Source organism: Oncorhynchus mykiss, chromosome 2, assembly GCF_013265735.2.
Source record: "Oncorhynchus mykiss isolate Arlee chromosome 2, USDA_OmykA_1.1, whole genome shotgun sequence".
Lineage (NCBI taxonomy): Eukaryota > Metazoa > Chordata > Actinopteri > Salmoniformes > Salmonidae > Oncorhynchus > Oncorhynchus mykiss.
Window position 1 is genome coordinate 66,072,810 of NC_048566.1, and position 21,691 is coordinate 66,094,500.

Sequence of the window (21,691 nt, forward strand, 5' to 3'; positions counted from 1 at the left end):
TGAAGAGAGTAGAACATAGCCCAAGGATGAGTGAGTCAACTGGGATGCCCCCATGAGTAGGCTTGAAGAGAGAGAGCCAGCGAGGATGAGTTTAGTAAGGTTGGATTTCTTGCATTTACAGCCATGGTGATCAACTGCACTGCACTGATGGAGCAGAAATCACAGAAGATAGATGTGGTAGTTGCAGCAGCAGATAAATATTTGGGTGTGAAATATTTTTAGTTTAGAAGATCTACAGGATGTTTTGAGAGAAGGGGTTCCATCCTCCCAGGCCGACAGCCTGTTGTAGGCTCGTTTAGGGCCAAAGTTGTGGGATGGGGTGGTGGGATAGTGTATAGGTGCAGGGTTAGATGGTGGTGCAATTCAAGTTTTTCCCATTCCCCTTTTCCCTTTTTTTTGGTCAAAAAATGTGCAATCCGTACTCTGACCTGCGAATGGCAGCAATACAACACAGCATCTGGTCTACCGGAAAACCAAACGAAGAAGAAGTTTCGACGTCACTACTGTAAACTTCTGATCCGGAAGAATACTTTGTCCATTATGAAATCGCAGGCGACAGCTAAGTGCATTTAGTATACAGTAGTTTATTATAAAAAATATTTCACGGGCCGACATTCTGATCTGTGAATATGACCTTCGCCTTGGGACCAACGCGACGCTTGTACGCTCACCTGTCAACGTCTAATTTCGTGCAGTGTCGCACTATCAAGAAAGAACACACTTTAAAAGTGAGCATTCAGTTAACTTGGTAATGTGTCAGTTTGTTCTGATATTTTGATCATACCGGTAGTTAATGTTTAAAAGCTTAATGAGCTGCATGATATATTCTTGTTCTGGTGGATAGATAACCGAAATGCACGACTGCATTTATTCTGTAGGCTAGTAGTAGTAGAGCCTTAGCCCTTGATCATGACTCCGTTCTATTGCATTACATTACACATAATTGGACGAAGGCGTCTTCTGTAGGGGGAGTTTTGTTAAGATCTCGACGCTCGGTCTGAACATTAACATGCATCTCTTGCGCTACTGTTTTGGAAACACAAGAACCTTATCTTTCATATCAGCGAGAAATGTTTTGTCTTTTTGTTAAACTAAAGGTTAAATTGATACACACCTTGTTAAGGTTAGTGTGGCCATTTCTCTATGTTACAGCACTTGTTTACTGAAGACAAGAGGCTATCTAGCATGTTCCGAACACCTGTGTGTAATGCCGCGTTCACAACAACTGGGAACTCAGTGCAAATCATGAAGTCGGTGATCGTCAAGTTGGAACTCTAGAGAGGCTCGGGTTCCTGAGTTGGAATTCCGAGTTTGATAACCCTTCAAATCGATTTTTCCCATTCGGATATAGTTTTTTCCGTGTTCCCAGTTGTTTTGATTTCATCCGACTTCCGAGCTCCCAGTTGTTTTGAACGTGGCATATGAAGCTGAAGTGTAGTTTAGTCAGATGGAGGCACCCATAGCTGAGTGGAGTTGAGTTTTATTTGAAATACTATTTCTCACTGATGAAAGATACGATATTTTTCGAAAGCCATATAGCAAGTGATGATTATTTACATTTATAAACGTTACAATACAACGTCGGGATTGTAGTTCACGTGTGGCATTTGTGGGCGAAGCAAATGGCGGAGAACTGTAGGGGGAAGGCATAATTCGACCTAGTTTTCCAGAGCTAGTATAGCCTAGCCATCTAGGCTACCAAGTAAGCAAAATTACGTTGAAAATGTGTTTTTCAGACGTGGCCATCACATGCATTTCAGGTGCTGGACGTCAAAAATACATATTTTACGAAAATGAAAAGACGTCTTATACAGACGTCACATGTTTTTTTCCGGATGTTTAAAGACGTCTTCTCCGGACATTGAAATCAGTGCATTATAGGTGTTGAATGAAAGGTAAAAATAGATATTTTACGGACGTGGAAAATACTTATTTTTCAGGCATTGCATCTATGGCCAAAATTCAACTGCTATACATTTTTAATTAAGTAAGCATTATATCGCAATAATATTTGCGATATATCTTCATAGGAAAGAGGAGCAGACTGCAGACCACTTCAACTACAATAGCATTATAGAGTAACGGTTACATATTTTTTATTTTTTGCTGTGACTGATACGTTGTTGTTTATCTATCTTAGTTGAATGCACTGACTAAGTCACTCTGGATAAGAGTGTCTGCTGATTGACCTAAATGTAAAAACAAATTAGTTGAATGCACTTAGTCACTCTGGATAAGAGTGTCTGCTGACTGACCTAAATGTAAAAAAAAAAAAAAGTATTGCAAAGCATGATGGGTATTAGTCAAATTAGTTGCGCCCCCAAACAAGTACACGTTTGGTCGGTGCGAGCCAGATCTAAATCTGAACGAATCATACAGTACGGCACAGTTTAGTATAGTAGAACACAGAGTACAGTACAGGCCCCGGTTTCCCCATGGCGGTGTTTTAACAAAGCACAATTAACCAAGATGTAACATGCGTTTCCCAAAACACCACACAGATAGAACGGTCGGTAAGTGTTTTGTTGAAGCATGTGTCTGTACTGATGGAGTCGAAAGAAATGTGGAGCTTCTCTCGGATCACCCTTTTCCATTAAAATGTTACCTTAACATTTGAATTATTTCACAATACTGATGACGAATCAGCTCCTAGAGAGATAAACACTCATATATTGAGGTGGCTTATTCTAATTATTTTCCAATAAAAATGCACTAAATCACAGATTTGGAACATTGAGCTCATGTTAGGCTACACATCATGAAATATGTTACAGGAGACAAATAAAACTAAATTGAATGAACATGAAATCTATTTCAATATAATTTAATACCGTATATAGGCCTATGTAGCTTATACTGTACAGAAGGTAGGCTATTTATCTAATGCAGTCATCTCAGTTTTCATTTGAAGCATCTTTTCATCCTTTGCTTGTTTGCAACAATTTCAAAAACATTGTATTTGTAGTCAACTTCGTTGTGAAGTTACCCGCAGTCACAGAGACCGATAAACCTCTTCTGTGTGTGAAGTGACTCGAAAGGGGAAAAAGGCATCTAACAACGCACTTAACTGTTCTAGGAGTGGTCTGAGGCAGGCGTTAGAATATAAGTGTTTATAAGTGCATCGTTAATAACGATGGTTTTGGGAAACAGCTCAGATATCTATCGATGAACTTAGCCTTAAGCTGCACAGGACAGTAGAGTTTTATTCGGTAGAATACGACACAGTAGAGAGACATTTAGTAGAGTACAGTTTAGTAGGGTACAATAGGTTTCCGTAACTCTGTCCTGGGGCCCCAATTGGGTGCATGTTATGGTTTTTACCCTAGCACTACACAGCTGATTCAAACAATCATAGCTTGAGGATGAGTTGGTGATTTGAATCAGCTGTGTATTTATTTAACCTTTGCTTTACTTTTTTAAAAGTTCACTGAGGACACATTCTCATTTACAGCAATGACCTGGGGAATAGTTACAGGAGAGTGTAGGGGGATTAATGAGCCAATTAGAAGCTAGGGTTGATTAGGTGGCCATGAGGGCCAGATTGGGAATTTAGCCAGGACACCAGGGTTAACACCCTTACAATAAGTGCCATGCTATCTATAATAACCATAGAGTGTCATGATGTTGGCCTGGGGTTAGGTTTATGACAGTCATAAATACCTCTTCCCCCCTTTTTCCTCTCTCTACCCTACTGATGTTACATTTGCAAAACCCTTGGTTAACATAGAGATTCTGGGAACATCAGAAGGTGGGGTGAAATTAACTATATTCTGGTAATCCAACCAATGGAACATATGCGGTGGTACTTAATGAATATGATGTCAGTTCAGTTGTCATCTGAGACATTCTCATCAATGATAAAATGACATAAACTCTACAGTGGAAAGTCTACACCTCAGAGTTATCGGATTCACATGGAATTGTTGTTCAATTTAAATGTTTGAATATGAAATTGTTCGTGATGAAATGTGATTTTAGCTTCTAAAATGTGAGATTTGGGTTTTCATAAGATAGGGCTCTTAGCTCAATCAGGGGCCCGCCCCTGTGAAGGGACATGGGCTATAAAACTTTTCAAACACACCCTCCTCTCCCTTCCTATATAAGCCCTTGACGACAATATAACCTCCTGTTCCGAGGACGTGAGAACGACGGTCCGATGTCAGAATGGTTCAGATAATAACTACAGAACGAAGCCAACATCAGCGTGAGCTTTGGTTGCGAATGGTATGAACTTTGAACTCTTATTCACTACAGAAGTGATACCTCCTAGCCGTTGAGTTAGCAACAGCTGCTGCAAATGAGGGTTAGGAAGGAACAGACAGAGTATCCCGTCTACCACACAATGACGTAACTACAACGTATTCAATTTACCAGCAGAGACATTCTTCAAAGGACTCGGTTGGGCAACACAGCCTTCCATCTACCACCAACCTACCGAAGCGCAGCTCAGAGTAAATATTTATTGCATTTTCCTTTCCCAAATGGGAGGTAATTTAGAATGCATAAGATACTGTATTTACGATAGCACAGCTTTGCCCTTTGTTCCTCAGTCTTTCCACTCTTTCATTCAAACCCAGCCCCTTTTGTGTAACCAGCTGTCATATCTGTTCCGCCCGCTAGGGACGTTTTCCTTTATGACGTAATTTGTAATCAAGTTATGATTTAAATGTGTGTAATTCTGTGTGATTAGTTAGGTATTTAGTAAATAAATAATTAAACCCAATTTTGTATTGCTGATTCTACTTGTTAGCCAGGGTTCGTGCAGATAACCAAGAATTTACAACTTTCAGATGAGACTGAATTAAGACGACGATTAATATTGACTGCTATTGATGTAAAAATATTACTAGGTCTTTAAGAGTTTATTCGGAATATAACAGTTCTATAAATATTATTTTGTGGCGCCCGACTCTCTAGTTAATTACATTTACATTATTAGCTCAATCAGGTAATATTAATTACAGAGAAATAATTTTATAGAATAGCATGTCATATCACTTAATCCGGCATAGCCAAAGACACGACAAGAGTCAGTACACCTGTTTAACGTCCCATCCGAAAGACTGCACCCTACAAAGGGCAATGATCCCAATCATTGGGTTAATTTTTTTGGGACCAGAGGAAAGAGTGCCACCTACTGGCCTTCCAACACCACTTCTAGCAGCGTCTGGTCTCCCATCCATGGACAGACCAGGACCGACCCTGCTTAGCTTCAGAGGCAAGCCAGCAGTGCTCCACTAAATTGTTCTGTACTATACTCCAATCTTCTTTACTGTACTGTGCCGTCCAAACTTGTGAAACGTAGATGTCTATGATTGACCCAAAAAAGACGTTGCATGACGTCAAATGCTCAGTGGGTACTTTCTTAAGAAGGTGCTGAAAACAAGGGTCTCTCCTTGTCAATCCTTATCTTTTTTTTTTTTTTTTTTTTGTAGTTGTAATTTTCAGAACTTGTGAACAGTAATGCTTTATTACTTGTTACAAGCATGTATACATGTCTTTTTAAGGCTTATAATGATATTTATTTCTGTGCATTTATTTTATTTTTATTCACCTTCCTGCCTTTCTTGTCTATAGAAGTATACAGTTGATTAATTCAGTCACAAGTCCAACAACACCTATGTGGTTCTTGTATAGTTCCCTTGTTCAGGTATGGCTAAACTGTTCTTATTGTGTGTGTCCCTGTGTTAGAATGGTGGGTGGGAGCGGGTGATCCCTGCATTCCGCTCGGTGTGTGGTGAAGATGGAGTGTCCCTGGGTGCAGCAGTCAGGGAGCAACATGGCAGAGACGAGTCTGTACACAGGTGAGCTCAGCCGTCTGGCACAGAGCAGGTGTGTCCTGTCTCCAACATGCAGGCACACATACGCACACACTCGATTTGTGTATGTGTTTCAGGGTTGGGGTCAATTTGAATTGAAGCCAGTCAATTCAGGAAGTGAACTTAAATTTCAATTAAATAATTGAAAAAATTGCATTTCTTTTCAATGTTTTAAAATAAAAAATGTATGAAATCTGATTATTAAATTCACATAAATTCCTGAATTGACTGCCTTCAATTCGAATTGACCCAACCCTGATGTGTTTCTGGTGATGGATAGCTACAGGGATTCGGGGTGTGCCTTGGTGGTTCTAGGAGTATCCAATAAGTCTAAGTGATTGTTCTCTCCCAGATGTCGCCCCCCAGACGTAGTGGTGTGGCCGCGGAGTGTGGAGGAGGTCAGTGCCCTCGCCAAGATCTGCCACCACCACCACCTTCCCATCATCCCATTTGGCACAGGCACAGGCCTCGAGGGAGGAGTGGGTGCACTTAAGGTGAGAGCGAATCAGTCTGTGTCAAGGAGAAAGATAAATACCAGCCTGGAAAGATTGATTAATCTCTCTGTGAATTTATATATAATTTGATTAAGATAATTGATTGTAGACAAATTTGCCATTTTAATTGATAGGATTCAGATAATCTTCAATAAATATAGTACCCAACATCCAATTTGGAACTTAATTCCTCCTAACAATGAGTAAGACATAAGGAATCCAACAAATTATAAAAAGCCACCCATGGAGCCTACACACCCCATGCCAATCCAAACCCAACAACCAGTGTACAGTATCGTTTATCAGTGTTTGAAAAGTAGTATGGAGTATTGCTTCTTCTGCATCCTTTGTAATGTATTCCCTGTGAATCTGGTGATGTTTTTTTCCCTCTGTTCAGAGAAATTAGTCATTGAAGTCACTTGCATTATTTACAATAAATAAGTGTGAAAGTACCACATTTTGTCCAATAGATGCAGTTGTTCCTGCTACTGGCACCACACCCTTTTATCCATGTTGCTGGTCTCTTGTGTTTATTAAATGAATCACAACATTCTTTTTACAACTTTGGGTAGAAAACCAATGGCTTTTGCTCATGATGAAAATAGATTTTATGGTCATCCTCACAATTCGAGCCTGTCCTCCATGAAAGCAATTCTGTTTTTCATTCTCTTAGGCTTAATTTCTGTCCATGAAACAGACCCTCTATGTGTGGTTTATTCCCTTCAAAAAGGTCTGGATTAGTTAGACCATTCCTGGTGAACAAACAAACCATTAGGTTACAGCACTTCAATGGTAAAAGTCCCAAATACACACGGTGTGTGTATATATATATGTATATATATATAGTGTTTTGCAATGGTAATTGTATTGGGTTGGGTTTAATGGTAAATGTCACTAATCCCACTACATAATAGAGATGTTTTCTAAGAATTTGAAAAACATATGACTGCCATGCAATGGATTATATTTGAATTATTATCTAAGGGTTGTCATAACATTTTAGTCACTAGCCCATTTCTCCATCAAAGTTTCGGGCTTGAAAGAAAAGTCTTCATATGAGAATTGCACCATACGGATAGTTCTCAGAGAGCTGCCGTTTGTTGGACTATTCAAGGAGAGCTGGGTTGAAGCATTAGGTTGCTAAGAGAAGGACAAACTGAATTCCTTTCATGGAGGACTGGCTTGACCACACAATACATTTTCATCATCAGCAAAAGCTATTCTACCCAATTTCCAAAGAAAATGTTGTGATTCATTTAATAAACACAAGAGACCAGCAACATGGATAAAAGGGTGTGGTGGCAGTAGCAGGAACAGCGATATCTAGTGGACAAAACATGGTACTTTCTCACATTTATGGCAAAAAATGCAAGCGACGTCAATGGCTAATTTCTCTGAACAGGGGTAAACAACCATCACCAGATTCACAGGGATATCCTTTACAAATGGTGAATAAGCAATACTCTAAGCCACAGCTCTATACTACTTGTCAAACATAGAGAACTCAATCAATCACATTTATTTATAAAGCACTTCGTACACCAGCTGATATCTCAAAGTGCTGTACAGAAACCCAGCCTAAAACCCCAAACAGCAAGCAATACAGGTGTAGAAGCACGGTGGCTAGGAAAACTCCCTGAAAGGACAGAACCTAGGAAGAAACCTAGAGAGGAACCAGGCTGTGAGCGTACTGATTGATGGGGTGGGATTAGCCTGGATGGATGTTCAATGGTAGGAAAAGTTTAGACCAAATCGGATGTTGGGTACTATAATTTGTTGAATATTATGTGAATCCAATGGAATGACCCTAGAGAGAAAGATTACTAGAGTGAGAGAGAAAGTTGTTTTGTGTAAAAGCCATAATAATTCATGTTGACGTTTTTTGTTTCTCTCGCACAATGTTAGTCGGAATGTGTGTGACAGAGTAAGACAGGATGCAGTGTCATCATCTCCTAAAGGTGTCTAAATGAAGGGTGCTGTGTAAGAGGTCTTGAAAAAGGCGTCAATGTGTTGTCAGTACCAAATAGCGCAGGCAGACGTCTGTACAGTGCATCCCTGACCTCTGATAACATGGGTCCTTGTATTCACAATGTTTCATTGAGGGTCTATAGGAAGTATTCCAAGTGTGTGTGTGTGTGTGTGTGTGTGTGTAAGGGCGGGGTGTGTTTTAGTCTGAGGAACATGGACAGGGTGTTGGACCTCCATCAGGAGGACTTTGATGTGAGCGTGGAGCCAGGTGTGACACGCAAAGGCCTCAACTCCTACCTGAGAGACACGGGCCTGTGGTTTCCTGTCGGTGAGTCACGTGACCTGCAATGATGTCACTGCTCCAACGGGTAGGCCCAATAGGCCTGTCACTATACACACGCCTGAGTTTAGTTAATCATTGTGAAATGAAGGGGAACATTTTTCTATCGTGAAATAGGGGTCCATGGGTGGAAAATGTTGGGAACCCCTGATATAAGTAATCACACCAACTACTTTCATGTACAATGGTATTGCATGATCGTCATTCTAGCTGACATTTTGTGCCCGAAGTTGGGAAGAATATTTGTGAAGTGTTGGGTATGAAATCACTGAGGTGTTCTACTGTCTGTCGGCACACACAGACCCTGGTGCAGACGCGTCTCTGTGTGGCATGGCTGCCACCAGTGCATCAGGCACCAATGCGGTGCGCTACGGCACCATGCGGGAGAACGTACTCAACCTAGAGGTGGTGCTGGCAGATGGATCCATCATCCACACAGCAGGCAGGGGGCGCCGGCCCCGGTAACACTCCCAGACATGGATATATTCATGGTTATATACATCATTGGTTACACTGCCAGGCCTGAAACAGAAAGTGACAGTTAAAACAGGTTTTAGTGTTTAGCTATTAACAACCTATGTGGTGTTCTCTCTCTTTCTGTAATTTCACCAGTAATGAGGACATGTATGACCTTTGACCTTCTCTCGTCTCCGTTAGGAAGACGTCAGCGGGGTACAACCTGACCAACCTGTTTGTGGGTTCAGAGGGCACTCTGGGAGTGATCACGAAGACCACCCTGCGTCTCTACGGGGTGCCAGAAGCCATGGTGTCTGCTGTGTGCACCTTCCCCTCTGTCCAGGCAGCAGTGGACAGCACTGTGCAGGTCCTCCAGACTGGAGTGCCCATCGCACGCATTGGTGAGTAGACAAGGTGGCCATTTACTAGTTTTTAACACAGAACTTACCTCTGCGTTCATTGTTTTCTTACTGTAAGGTGCCTGTCCATCTTAAACTGACACTGAGCAAGAGACTGCTATGCATTCTTACTCAGAGCAACCAAGGGCTTTAGACACTAATTGGAGGACCTGATGCTATTTAAAACACTGACCAAGTGTTTTTTTACCACAATCTTCTCATTGGAGCTGGAGCCTTGTTCTAATCCAACCACGTCTGTCCTTTCCAGAGTTCCTTGATGATGTGATGATTGACGCCTGTAACAGCTTCAACTCGCTGTCCTACCCCGTGGCCCCCACGCTCTTCCTGGAGTTCCACGGCACTGAGAAGAGTCTGGAGGAGCAGGTTACCGTCACAGGTGTTTTGTTGCTGTACGGTGTTATACTGAATGTGTGATGTAATTGTACGTTAAGTTAACGTTACTTGCGATAGTTTGCTGTAAATTTGACTTGAGTGAGATTTCTTCTTTATTTGTTGATTGGAAACTGTCCAGAGGAGATCACGCAGGCTAACGGTGGGTCAGACTTTAGCTGGGCACGGGATGCAGAGACCCGCGGGCGCCTGTGGAAGGCACGACACGATGCCTGGTACGCTGCCCTGGCACTCAGACCGGGCTGCAAGGTAAGGCTCTGACTCTAATAATTATTGATAAATAATGTAATCACTTCGGCATTATTGTTTGTAATGTTGTAACAGAAATGTGCCGACTCCATTTTGGTCCTGCAGGCCTACTCCACAGATGTGTGCGTCCCTCTCTCGCGTCTCCCTCAGATCATTGTGGAAACCAAGGAGGACCTGATGCTAAACGGACTCACAGGTAACGGCTAGCTAACAATCAACACAGACTCCCTGGTGGGACATCACTCAGAGGATACAGTGTTTGTTACTGTACATGTTTGTGTGTGACCAGTAGTGTATTGAGGATTCTTTCTCTCCTGAGGTCCGATCGCAGGTCATGTTGGAGATGGAAATTTCCATTGTATAATGGTCATGGACCCCAATGACCAGGATGAGGTCATTAGAGTTCATGAGTTCACTGAGCGACTGGCCAGGTACTGTATGTCTCTCTATCCTATCCTTTCTCCTTTTATATCGGCCCCTTGTTCCTGACCATTGAACTCCTTCTCTCTTATCCCTGTATTTATAGTTCTCTGTTTCTCTCATGCTGTAGGAGAGCACTGGCCCTGGACGGGACATGTACGGGGGAGCACGGGGTGGGCCTGGGGAAACGAGCGTTGCTCCGAGAGGAGATGGGACCCCTGGCCATCGAGGTCATGCAGGGCCTCAAAGCCACCCTTGATCCCAAGAACCTCATGAATCCTGGGAAGGTTCTGTAGCTGAAGGTACTGTAGCTATGACCTTATCAGAGCACTGAATCAATGAATGAAGTTTAAAACAATACCTTTGTCTGCCACAGGGTGTCAGGAGTTTGGTATTTTATAGAGTAACTGACTGAGTGCCAAGGGCAAATTGTGTTATTTTTGCCTGTCCAGTTCCTCAGAATGAACTGCTGCTAATTTAGATGTTATTAGAATGGAATGGTGGCTTGAAATGATATAATTGCAACAATCCTAATGCAACGTTCTGTGTTTTGTTTCTGTTAAATTGTGTGCCCTGTTGATGTGTACATACTGTATTCAAACTGTAATTGGCCGCTTCTCATTGACAATGAAGTATTTTTTTAATAAAAATCCCTCATATTGCCATGGTGTAGTTGCTCTTATGTCTAAAGATTTCTTCTTACAGTCTGATTTGTCGATATTAGCTGATGCCTTCAAATTGGGTGAACAAAGTAACTAAATAATAAGCATTTACACACCATCATTTCCATGAGTAGATTTGTCAAACTTAACATTTAGGCCTGAATCTAGTTAAGGAAATGACATGGAAAAAACATGTTTATTTAGACTTTTATTATTATATTTATCATTACTCATCCCACAGATTGCACATCAAAATCATGAGACAATTAGTTGATACCTCCAAAACAGGCATCCATTCACATCCTTGGAAAAAAAAGTAATCAAAAAGACATTAACTAAATAAAGCAAGAAATGAAGGTATGGCCCTTTAGAGCGTTGAGCAGGGCTACAGTTAGCAGGAGACGTTAAGTTATATAGTTTATATCATAACTGACTAGTAGTCTGTCTCCCCTGTGTCTGAGAAGCTTGGTGGTTGTCTGCTTGCTTAATAAATGGTTTTTGTAGTGCCCTCACGGGTATGAAGCAGATAACCCTGCAAAAATACTATTCTCTACATTTTAATCTAGCACAAATGGAAAAAAATATTCACCCATTTGTTCAGTCTTTTTTTCCCCCCTCACAGAACCACCATTCTGTTATTCTTTATACATTAGAGGCATTCTGAAGAGTACTGTGAGTTCTGACCAATTTGGAAAAACAAATCTTAAATGTGAATAAATAAATTGTAACCCCGGAATAGCTCAGTTGTAACCCCGGAATAGCTCAGTTGTAACCCCGGAATATCACAAAAATGTTTGGGTTAATGGGTCTTGAACACCTCCATTACAATAAGTCAACTCAACCAGAGAGGACATTACCTATTTCAGCAGAAATCATATGGGGCACAGACAGTCTCTTAGGCCAAGATGCATCACACACACACACACACACATGAACACACTCAAGGCCCCTACAAAGAAATGACTCATTCTGATCAGTGTCCCCATCACAGCAAAAACCTGGTGGACAAAAAGAACTACATAGAATGTCATGTTGATTTTCTGTAACTGTAAACATTAGCGAAATAAAGGGAGAAATGACACATTCACACAGGGAAAATGGATATCTAAATTGTAAACGTTTCAAACACAGACCAACACACAGTATTGTCTCAGACTTCTATTTGACCCTTTAGCAAATCAGGCTCTCACACTACAGAGATCATCATCAGCCCAACCACACCACAGGTATGGTGACTGACATCATCCTCACCGCCCCAGCACATAGAAGAACGTAAACCAACGAACCCCAACTGCCCCCTACAACACACAAGCACACATTCACACACCACCAAGCATAAACAATGTACCCCCTCCACACACAGAACAAGTGTAGTTTGACTGGCATCTTCACTGCCTAAACACACAGAGAAGCATAAACTACACCCCTGACACCACCCACCCACACACACAGAAACCTACACAGACAGACCCTGCCTGCCCCGCCAATTCGGCATCTCACACACCGCTACTCCACCTCAAAGCGAAGACTAAGAGAAGCACATGTGACTCCAGCTAATGAGTGAGTGGGTGGGTGCTGTAACTATAGTGATTGGGAGGGCTTCTGTCTGATGATTAGACAACGTCCTGGGAGTCGACCTTTCCCTGGCACACAGGGTGCATCCAGCCCGATTCTTCCTCCCCTGTCTCTTCCGGTGAAGGCCATGTGAGGACTGGATCCAGATGAGTGACAGGGAGCGCTAGATTCTGGAGGCTGAATGGAGGGCAGAGCAGGGGGCCAGGGCATGTGGTGGGGCAACTGGCTGGCTGGGGTGGGGGGACAAGCGGCCTGATGAGGCAGTTTGTCTGGAGGGATGGTCAGCCTGGTTGGGCCCGACTGGCAGTCTCTAGGGCTGAAGGGGCAGGGAAGAGGGGCACTCTGTAATGCATGTGGAAGTGACAGTATTGGCTTGATGTTTCTTCTTTTGGTTCAGTTTGCTAGGAATTTTCTTGATAGATCAATTGATTGGTTGTTTTGATTGTTTCGTTTTTTTGGTTACTTCAGTATCCAGTTATCCATGGTTGGACCATAAAGTGCCCTGAGAGGTTATAGCCATATAATCAAAGTGGATACACAAAGACAGTTAAGGGTGTTATTTTAAATGTATAATTCACACTTACAGAATGCTATAATTTCATACAGACTAAGAAAGTTTTATTCAGGGTGGTTATACTGTACATGCATGTGTGCGTATGTATGCATTATACAGTGCATTTACACTGAGTATACCAAACATTAGCAACACCTTCCTAGTATTGAGTTGCTCAATTAGTCGGGGCGTGGACTCTACAAGGTGTCAAAAGCGTTCCACAGGGATGCTGGCCCATGTTGACTCCAATGTTTCCCACAGTTGTGTCAAGTTGTCTGGATGTCCTTTGGGTGGTGGACCATTCTTGATACACACGGGAAACTGCTGAGCGTGAAAAACACAGCACCGTTGCAGTTCTTGACACACTCAAACCGGTGCGCTTGGCACCTACTACCCCGTTCAAAGGCACTTAAATCGATTTGCCTTGCCCATTCACCCTCTTTAACCCGTCTCCTCCCCCTCATCTACACTGGTTTGAAGTGGATTTAACAAGTGACATCAATAAGGGATCATAGCTTTCACCTGGTCAGCCTAAGTCATGGAAAGAGGTGTTCTTAATGTTTTGTACACTCAGTGTAGACGTTAGTGAGTGAGCTATTTCAAGAGTATGTTCTCATCATATTACTACTACCTAGTTACACTGAGTGAGTGTCCTATTTGTACCATAGTATTCTTGTAAGAATCTCCTGTCCCCAGTCTCCTGTGGGGAAGAGAAGGGATGCTCTCACCTTGAAGGAGTAGTAGTAGCAGCACAGAGGTCAGTCAGTCTGAAGGATGCTCAGGGCAGGACCGATTAATCTCAAACCAGGAGTCTATACAGCTGGGAGAGGAAGAGAGGGGGAAACACAACCATTACATGAATGCACTTATCTCTTTGGCCTCGGTTACGGTATATCACTGAGGCCTAAATGTATTGCCCCACTGCGTATAATTAATCTAGTGGAGTCATTTCAGGCTGGGTAATCTTGTGAGCCTGCGTGCTTACTGTACATTGGGAACGTATTCAGAGCCCTCGACTTTTTCCACATTTTGTTACGTTGCAGCCTTTTTCTAAAATATATATATTTTATTCCCTCAATCTACACACAATACCCCATCATTACCAAGTGAAAAAAGGTTTTTAGAATGTTTTGTAATTGTCTTAAATTTAAAAAAAAAACAGTGACCTGATTTACATAAGTAATCGGACCCTTTGCTATGACAAATTAAGCTCAGATGCATCCTGTTTCCATTGATCCTCAATGAGATGTTTCTACAACTTGACTGGATTCCACCTGTAGTAAATTCAATTGATTGGACATGATTTGGACAGTGCATGTCAGAGCAAAAACCAAGCCATGAGGTCAAAGGAATTGTCCCTTGAGCTCCGAGACAGGATTGTGTTGAGGCACAGATCTGGGGAAGGACACCAAAAAAATTCTGCAGCATTGAAGGTCCCCAAGAACACGGTGGCCTCCATCATTCTTAAATGGAAGAAGATTTGAACCACCAAGACTTTTCCTAGAGCTGTGCCCCTGGTCAAACTGAGCAATCGGTGGAGAAGGGAGGTGACCAAGAACCCGATGGTCACTCTGACAGAGCTTCAGAGTTCCTCTGTGGAGACGGGAGAACCTTCCAGAACGACAACCATCTATGCAACACTCCACCAATCAGGCCTTTCTGGTAGAATGGCCAGACGGAAGCCACTCCTCAGTGAAAGGCACATGGCATCCCACTTGGTGTTTGCCAAAAGGCACCAAAAGAGACCATGAGAAACAAGATTCTTTGGTCTGATGAAACCAAGATTGAACACTTTGGCCTAACTGCCAAGCATCACGTCTCGAGTAACCCTGGCACCATCCCTACGGTTAAGCATGGTGGTGGCGTTTTTCAGGGGCAGGGACTGGGAGACTAGTCAGGATCGAGAGAAAGATGAACAGAGCAAAGTACAGAGAGATCCTTGATGAAAACCTGCTCCAGAGCGCTCAGGCCCTCAGACTAGGGCGAAGGTTCACCTTTGAACAGGACAACGACCCTAAGCACACAGCCAAGACAACGCAGGAGTGGCTTCGGGACAAGTCTGAATGTCCTTGAGTGGCCCAGCCTGAGCCCGGACTTGAACCCGATTGAACATCTCTGGAAAGACCTGAAAATAGGTGTGAAGTGACGCTCCCCATCCAACCTGACAGAGCTTGAGAGGATCTGCAGAGAAGAATGGAAGAAACTCCCAAAATACAGGGGTGCCAAGCTTGTAGCGTCATACCCAAGAAGACTCGATACTGTAATAGCTGCCAAAGGTGCTTCAACAAAGTACTGAGTAAAGGGTCGGAATACTTACAGTACCTTGCGAAAGTATTCGGCCCCCTTGAACTTTGCGACCTTTTGCCACATTTCAGGCTTCAAACATAAAGATATAAAACTGTATTTTTTTGTGAAGAATCAACAACAAGTGGGACACAATCATGAAGTGGAACGACATTTATTGGATATTTCAAACTTTTTTAACAAATCAAAAACTGAAAAATTGGGCGTGCAAAATTATTCAGCCCCTTTACTTTCAGTGCAGCAAACTCTCTCCAGAAGTTCAGTGAGGATCTCTGAATGATCCAATGTTGACCTAAATGACTAATGATGATAAATACAATCCACCTGTGTGTAATCAAGTCTCCGTATAAATGCACCTGCACTGTGATAGTCTCAGAGGTCCGTTAAAAGCGCAGAGAGCATCATGAAGAACAAGGAACACACCAGGCAGGTCCGAGATACTGTTGTGAAGAAGTTTAAAGCCGGATTTGGATACAAAAAGATTTCCCAAGCTTTAAACATCCCAAGGAGCACTGTGCAAGCGATAATATTGAAATGGAAGGAGTATCAGACCACTGCAAATCTACCAAGACCTGGCCGTCCCTCTAAACTTTCAGCTCATACAAGGAGAAGACTGATCAGAGATGCAGCCAAGAGGCCCATGATCACTCTGGATGAACTGCAGAGATCTACAGCTGAGGTGGGAGACTCTGTCCATAGGACAACAATCAGTCGTATATTGCACAAATCTGGCCTTTATGGAAGAGTGGCAAGAAGAAAGCCATTTCTTAAAGATATCCATAAAAAGTGTTGTTTAAAGTTTGCCACAAGCCACCTGGGAGACACACCAAACATGTGGAAGAAGGTGCTCTGGTCAGATGAAACCAAAATTGAACTTTTTGGCAACAATCCAAGACGTTATGTTTGGCGTAAAAGCAACACAGCTCATCACCCTGAACACACCATGCCCACTGTCAAACATGGTGGTGGCAGCATCATGGTTTGGGCCTGCTTTTCTTCAGCAGGGACAGGGAAGATGGTTAAAATTGATGGGAAGATGGATGGAGCCAAATACAGGACCATTCTAGAAGAAAACCTGATGGAGTCTGCAAAAGACCTGAGACTGGGACGGAGATTTGTCTTCCAACAAGACAATGATCCAAAACATAAAGCAAAATCTACAATGGAATGGTTCAAAAATAAACATATCCAGGTGTTAGAATGGCCAAGTCAAAGTCCAGACCTGAATCCAATCGAGAATCTGTGGAAAGAACTGAAAACTGCTGTTCACAAATGCTCTCCATCCAACCTCACTGAGCTCGAGCTGTTTTGCAAGGAGGGATGGGAAAAAATGTCAGTCTCTCGATGTGCAAAACTGATAGAGACATACCCCAAGCGACTTACAGCTGTAATCGCAGCAAAAGGTGGCGCTACAAAGTATTAACTTAAGGGGGCTGAATAATTTTTGCACGCCCAATTTTTCAGTTTTTGATTTGTTAAAAAAGTTTGAAATATCCAATAAATGTCATTCCACTTCATGATTGTGTCCCACTTGTTGTTGATTCTTCACAAAAAAATACAGTTTTATATCTTTACGTTTGAAGCCTGAAATGTGGCAAAAGGTCGCAAAGTTCAAGGGGGCCGAATACTTTCACAAGGCACTGTATGTAAATGTGATGTATATATTTTTTTCCAATTAGAAACATTTTTTGAAAAACCTGTTTTTGCTTTGTCATTATGGGCTATTGTGTGTAAATTGGTTTTTTTCCCCCCTCATCAATTTACTAAATTTTAGAATAAGGCTGTAACGTAACAAAATGTGGAAAAAGTCACGGAGTCTGACTGAATACTTTCCGAATGCACTGTACAGTCCGGACCAGGAGTTGAGTCAGAGGGTTTGTCAAATGGCACCCTATTCCCTATGGTGCATGTCTTTTGACCTGCGTCATATGTGCCCTAGTCAAAAGTAGTGCACTATCTAGGGGATAGGATGTCATTTGAGACACAGCCTGAGAGCTGAGTCGTACCTCACCTTTTGTGATAGATGCAGAGACAAGGCAGTCTGGCGATGGTGTCTCCTTGCTGCAGCTCCTCCAGACAGATCACACATTCCCCGGCATCCCTTGCTAGCACGTCATCTGTGACACACCCAAACACATGCATCGGTGAGACACACACACACACACACACACACACACACACACACACACAAAAGAAAGCAAGACAACGGTGAGTGGCAATGACACATCACATCGTACCAAATATGAAAAATAAAGACAGTGTGTCACAGCCGCAAGAACAAAACTAAATTCAGTAAAAAACTGGAGACTATTCCAGTAAAGCAACAATAGAACAGATACACCAGAATAGAACAGAGCAAAAGAAACACAGCTGTGCACTCTGCTATTCAGGTGGAAGAGCATCCAGTCAGTGCGTCAGAGGAGAGGGAGGACTAGGCCTTGTCTGGTTGCTGCTGTGTAAAACAAACAGCAGGGGGCAGCATTGAGCACAGTCTGGTCTGGACCAACACAACCAGAGAAGAAGAGGCGAAGCAAGAGGGTCCACTGCTGTCAAAATCTGTCCACGCGGGAATACAGCGATAAGCAGACCGATAAGCAGACCGCCTGCCTACCCGCCTTTTGGGACAACGACTCCTATTTTTAAGGCAGAGACACAACCATCTCACACAGCATATACACAGTATCTCTAACACAACTCACTGATGCAGGGTTTTACCGGCTTACACTGGGCCAACACATCGTTTGGCTTCTAGACCCAACATGGCTCACAGTTACTGGCAGATGGTACACGAACCAGAAGACTGTGTGTGTGTGTCTGTTACTGGAAACATCCAGCCATTTGTTCAGCAAGGTAATGATCAGCAGGATAGAACACGGTAGCTCATACCCCAACAGTGAGTCACTGAAACACATTTCGCAACACCCATTGTTCTTAGAATAAGACATTGTGGATTCCAGTAAAACCTAGTTTAAATTTGACAGGAAATGCTGCAGTGCCAGAACAGAGTAGGACACCAGACCACATCCTGTTACAGCAACTCAATACTTTCCCTGGAAACACCAGTGTGCGTGCATCTTTCTTGTCATGACTGTTTTGTTTGAGTGAGAGTGGGGTTTTAGAACAAAGGGTAGACTTAAACAATAAGGCCCAAGGCGGTGTGGTGTATGGCCAATATATCATGGCTAAGGGCTGTTCTTAGGCACAACGTGAAGCAGAGTGCCTTATTGCTTTTATAAACTGGTTACCAACATGCACGGAGTATACCAAACATTAGGAACACCTTCCTAATATTGAGTATCAAAGGCTGGTCCATGTTGACTCCAATGCTTCCCACAGTTGTGTCAAGTTGGCTGAATGTCCTTTGGGTGGTGGACCATTCTTGATAAACACGGGAAACTGTTGAGCGTGAAAAACTCAGCAGCATTGCTGTTCTTGACACAAACCTGTGCACCTGGCACCTACTACCATACCCTATTCAAAGGCACTTTTGTTTGTCTTGCCCATTCACCCTCTGAATGTCACACATACACAATCCATGTCTCAATTGTTTCAAGACTTAAAAATCCTTCTTTAACCTGTCTCTCCCCTTTCATTTACACTGATTGAAGTGTAATTGACAAGTGACATCAATAAAGGATCATCGCTTTCACCTGGTTGGTCTATGCCAGTGAAAGAACAGTGAAAAAGTATGTTTGTGTCATACCCGTGGTATATTATCTGATATACACATTCTGTTTTAGCCAATCAGCATCACAGACCCAAACTACCCAGTTTATAAAACGGGATGGTGAGGTGGACGTGATGCACTGAACCTCTGGTAGTCCATTCAAAGCATTTAAGGAAGTGAAGGTTATATTTTTAAATGACCCTTAATGAAATGTTTGGTTAGGTTTGAGCACTGGGTGAAAACAGTATTAGAACAAAGGAAAGCGGGGGGAGGAGGGATGAGAGACGAGGGAGGGAATGTGGGGAAGCTAAGGTGAAGGGAGGAGAAGACAGCGTGAGATGGAGTGAGACAGACAGAAGACATATGCTCTGAATGTAAATCAGCTTAGCTAGCTGCCCAGTCCCGTCAACCCTCTGCCTCCCCCTCTCTCCCCACCTCCTCTCCTCCAACATCCTCAATCTCCAAAACTGGTCCTCAGTAAATTTGTACACAGCTGTTCCCTTTCCACACCCTTGCAGATAGAACAATAAGCACCCCCTCCTCCTCCCCCCGTCCTCACCTCCTGCTCCTTAGCTTGTTATCCTCTTAGGAGCTATGGCATCAGCGGCTCGCTTCGCATTATGCCAGCCAGCCAGCCAGCCAGAGGGAGGGAGTGTGTTTGTTTTTGTGCATGCAATGTTGTGTACATGGGGGGGATTTAGGTCTAGGTCTTCACACTGCAAAGTACAGTGCAGTATGTGTCTATATATTTGTGTCTGTGGGTATGCATTATCATTTGTGTGAAGTTAGTTAGGTCTTATGTATGTGTGTGTGTTTTCTAGGAATCTAGGGGTGTTTGTGAGTGAGTGACTGAATGTGACACTGTTTTAGTAGAAATGTAAGTTGGAGATTGAAGGATAGATGAAGCCAGTCCACGTGAGCTGACCACTGTCTTTTTTGGGCTACGACATTGCATGATGATATTTTAATACCTGTGGTTAAATATAGCCCTTGCAGAGAGAGAGGAGAGTTGGAGAGAGAGAGGAGAGAGAAAGAGTTTGGCTTTTACAGCACAGGTGATGGCTGCCTGCTAGTCTGGAGGACACACAGAGACAGACAGGGAAGCAAGCCATGCTTGAGAAAGCCATAAAAGAAAAAGTACTTTAATCCTATTTGATGTGTTTGGGAAGAATGCCAAATCTCTGTTGGCAATATACTGTATGCAAATGACACTGAGTGGGAAAGGAGTTTATCTGTGAAATAAAAATGAATAATTCAATAACGTCAAGATATTACACTGTCTCTTACAGTTGATGGCGGACAGTGCTGTTTTTGACCAATATTAATGCACCTATATATTTCTGTATTAGCTGGGTGTCACCACCCCTATGTTAATCTCCTATTAGGATCAATAATGACTGGGGTGGGCAGGAGTTCACAGGTATAAGCACCATTAAAGACCACTGGGTAAACCACACAAATAATGTGTGGCATTTCTAACCAGTAACCAATATCACAATGTCAATCTGGCTGGCCAGATACCCACACACTGTATGGATCCTCTATGTCATTATAATAGACACACACAACTCTCTAGCTGCTCCACAAACAGAAACAGTAAGAATACAGACAGACACACACATTTATCACTGCCACTGCGGACAGGGTGTGTGTGTGTGTGTGTGTGTGTGTGTGTGTGTGTGTGTGTGTGTGTGTGTGTGTGTGTGAGGTACATTGGCCATGCAGAGAGATCTGCTGATGTGTGACAGGAAGCGGGCCCAGCTGATTGACAATGGGCCACAGAGCATTCTGGGAAATAAGATAAGCCGCAGCCCTGTCCCTATGTGTCACTAACTCAGGGGATTGCAGAGCGAGAGAGGAGGGGGGGGGGGGGGGGGGGGGGAGAGAGGACAGAGAGACAGAGAGGAAGAGATGGAGAGGGAGAGAGAAAGCAAATGTGTCAAATCAAATTTGAAAGGACAGTTGAAAAACAACAACAACATCCTCTTACTCTTTATCAGCCAACTCTGTATCACTCTCCAGACTCTTCCATCCTTCTCAGTCACACTCTGTACTATTCCATCCATCCCAGTCAGTTGCGCTCTACTTTTGCTGCTCACTATCAAGCCAGGCAACCTGGGCTACTATTGCCGGATACCAAGCACGCTAAGCGGTTAGCCCTTGTTTTAGGACCACCGATTTCCAGAGGTTTCTACTGCTGGCGTCTCTCATTTCACGGAGTGAATAGCGTGCTCGTCCTACTATCATTACTATCATGCCTCCGAAAAAAGGCAAGGACCACATCTCTGCTGGACAGGTACGTGAACTCTTGGAGAAGCAGAACGTTTTCTATAAGGAAATGATACTTCAGCAGAAAAAGAACTGTAAAAGCTTCA

General features: G+C 43.0%; 2 protein-coding genes across 4 annotated transcripts in view; one reads left to right on the plus strand and one right to left on the minus strand.

The window, feature by feature from the left end:
* The first annotated feature begins 481 nt into the window (after positions 1 to 481).
* ldhd (lactate dehydrogenase D) lies at positions 482 to 11,220 on the plus strand. Of its 3 annotated transcripts, none has more exons than XM_021568702.2 (11): positions 482 to 728; positions 5,692 to 5,804; positions 6,172 to 6,313; positions 8,468 to 8,609; positions 8,923 to 9,082; positions 9,279 to 9,478; positions 9,744 to 9,872; positions 10,008 to 10,135; positions 10,241 to 10,331; positions 10,467 to 10,566; positions 10,686 to 10,929. In XM_021568702.2, the coding sequence occupies exons 1-11, from the start codon at positions 630 to 632 to the stop codon at positions 10,849 to 10,851; spliced, it is 1,470 nt and encodes a 489-aa protein (XP_021424377.1). In that variant the 5' UTR covers positions 482 to 629; the 3' UTR covers positions 10,852 to 10,929. The 3 variants fall into 3 exon arrangements, with proteins under 3 accessions (XP_021424377.1, XP_021424383.1, XP_021424368.1); XM_021568708.2 differs by having other exon boundaries at positions 484 to 728; positions 9,744 to 9,859; positions 10,013 to 10,135; positions 10,455 to 10,566; positions 10,686 to 11,148; XM_021568693.2 differs by having other exon boundaries at positions 485 to 728; positions 10,455 to 10,566; positions 10,686 to 11,220.
* Positions 11,221 to 11,416: 196 nt separating this feature from the next.
* Positions 11,417 to 21,691, minus strand: part of znrf1 (zinc and ring finger 1) — a 34,488-nt gene continuing 24,213 nt past the window's right edge. The window contains exons 3-5 of the mRNA XM_021568721.2: positions 17,661 to 17,766; positions 14,074 to 14,165; positions 11,417 to 13,294 (exon numbers count right to left, since the gene is read on the minus strand). Of these exons, the coding sequence (XP_021424396.1) occupies positions 14,108 to 14,165; positions 17,661 to 17,766 (164 nt within the window). The 3' untranslated portion in view covers positions 11,417 to 13,294; positions 14,074 to 14,107. The remainder of the gene's footprint in view (positions 13,295 to 14,073; positions 14,166 to 17,660; positions 17,767 to 21,691) is intronic.

Coding starts and splice junctions, on each gene's coding strand:
- ldhd (XM_021568693.2), top strand. CDS start 630: ATGACCTTCGCCTTGGGACCAACGCGACGCTTGTACGCTCACCTGTCA. Junction 729..5,691: donor AGAAAGAACACACTTTAAAA/GTGAGCATTCAG, acceptor TCCCTGTGTTAG/AATGGTGGGTGGGAGCGGGT. Junction 9,479..9,743: donor AGTGCCCATCGCACGCATTG/GTGAGTAGACAA, acceptor TGTCCTTTCCAG/AGTTCCTTGATGATGTGATG.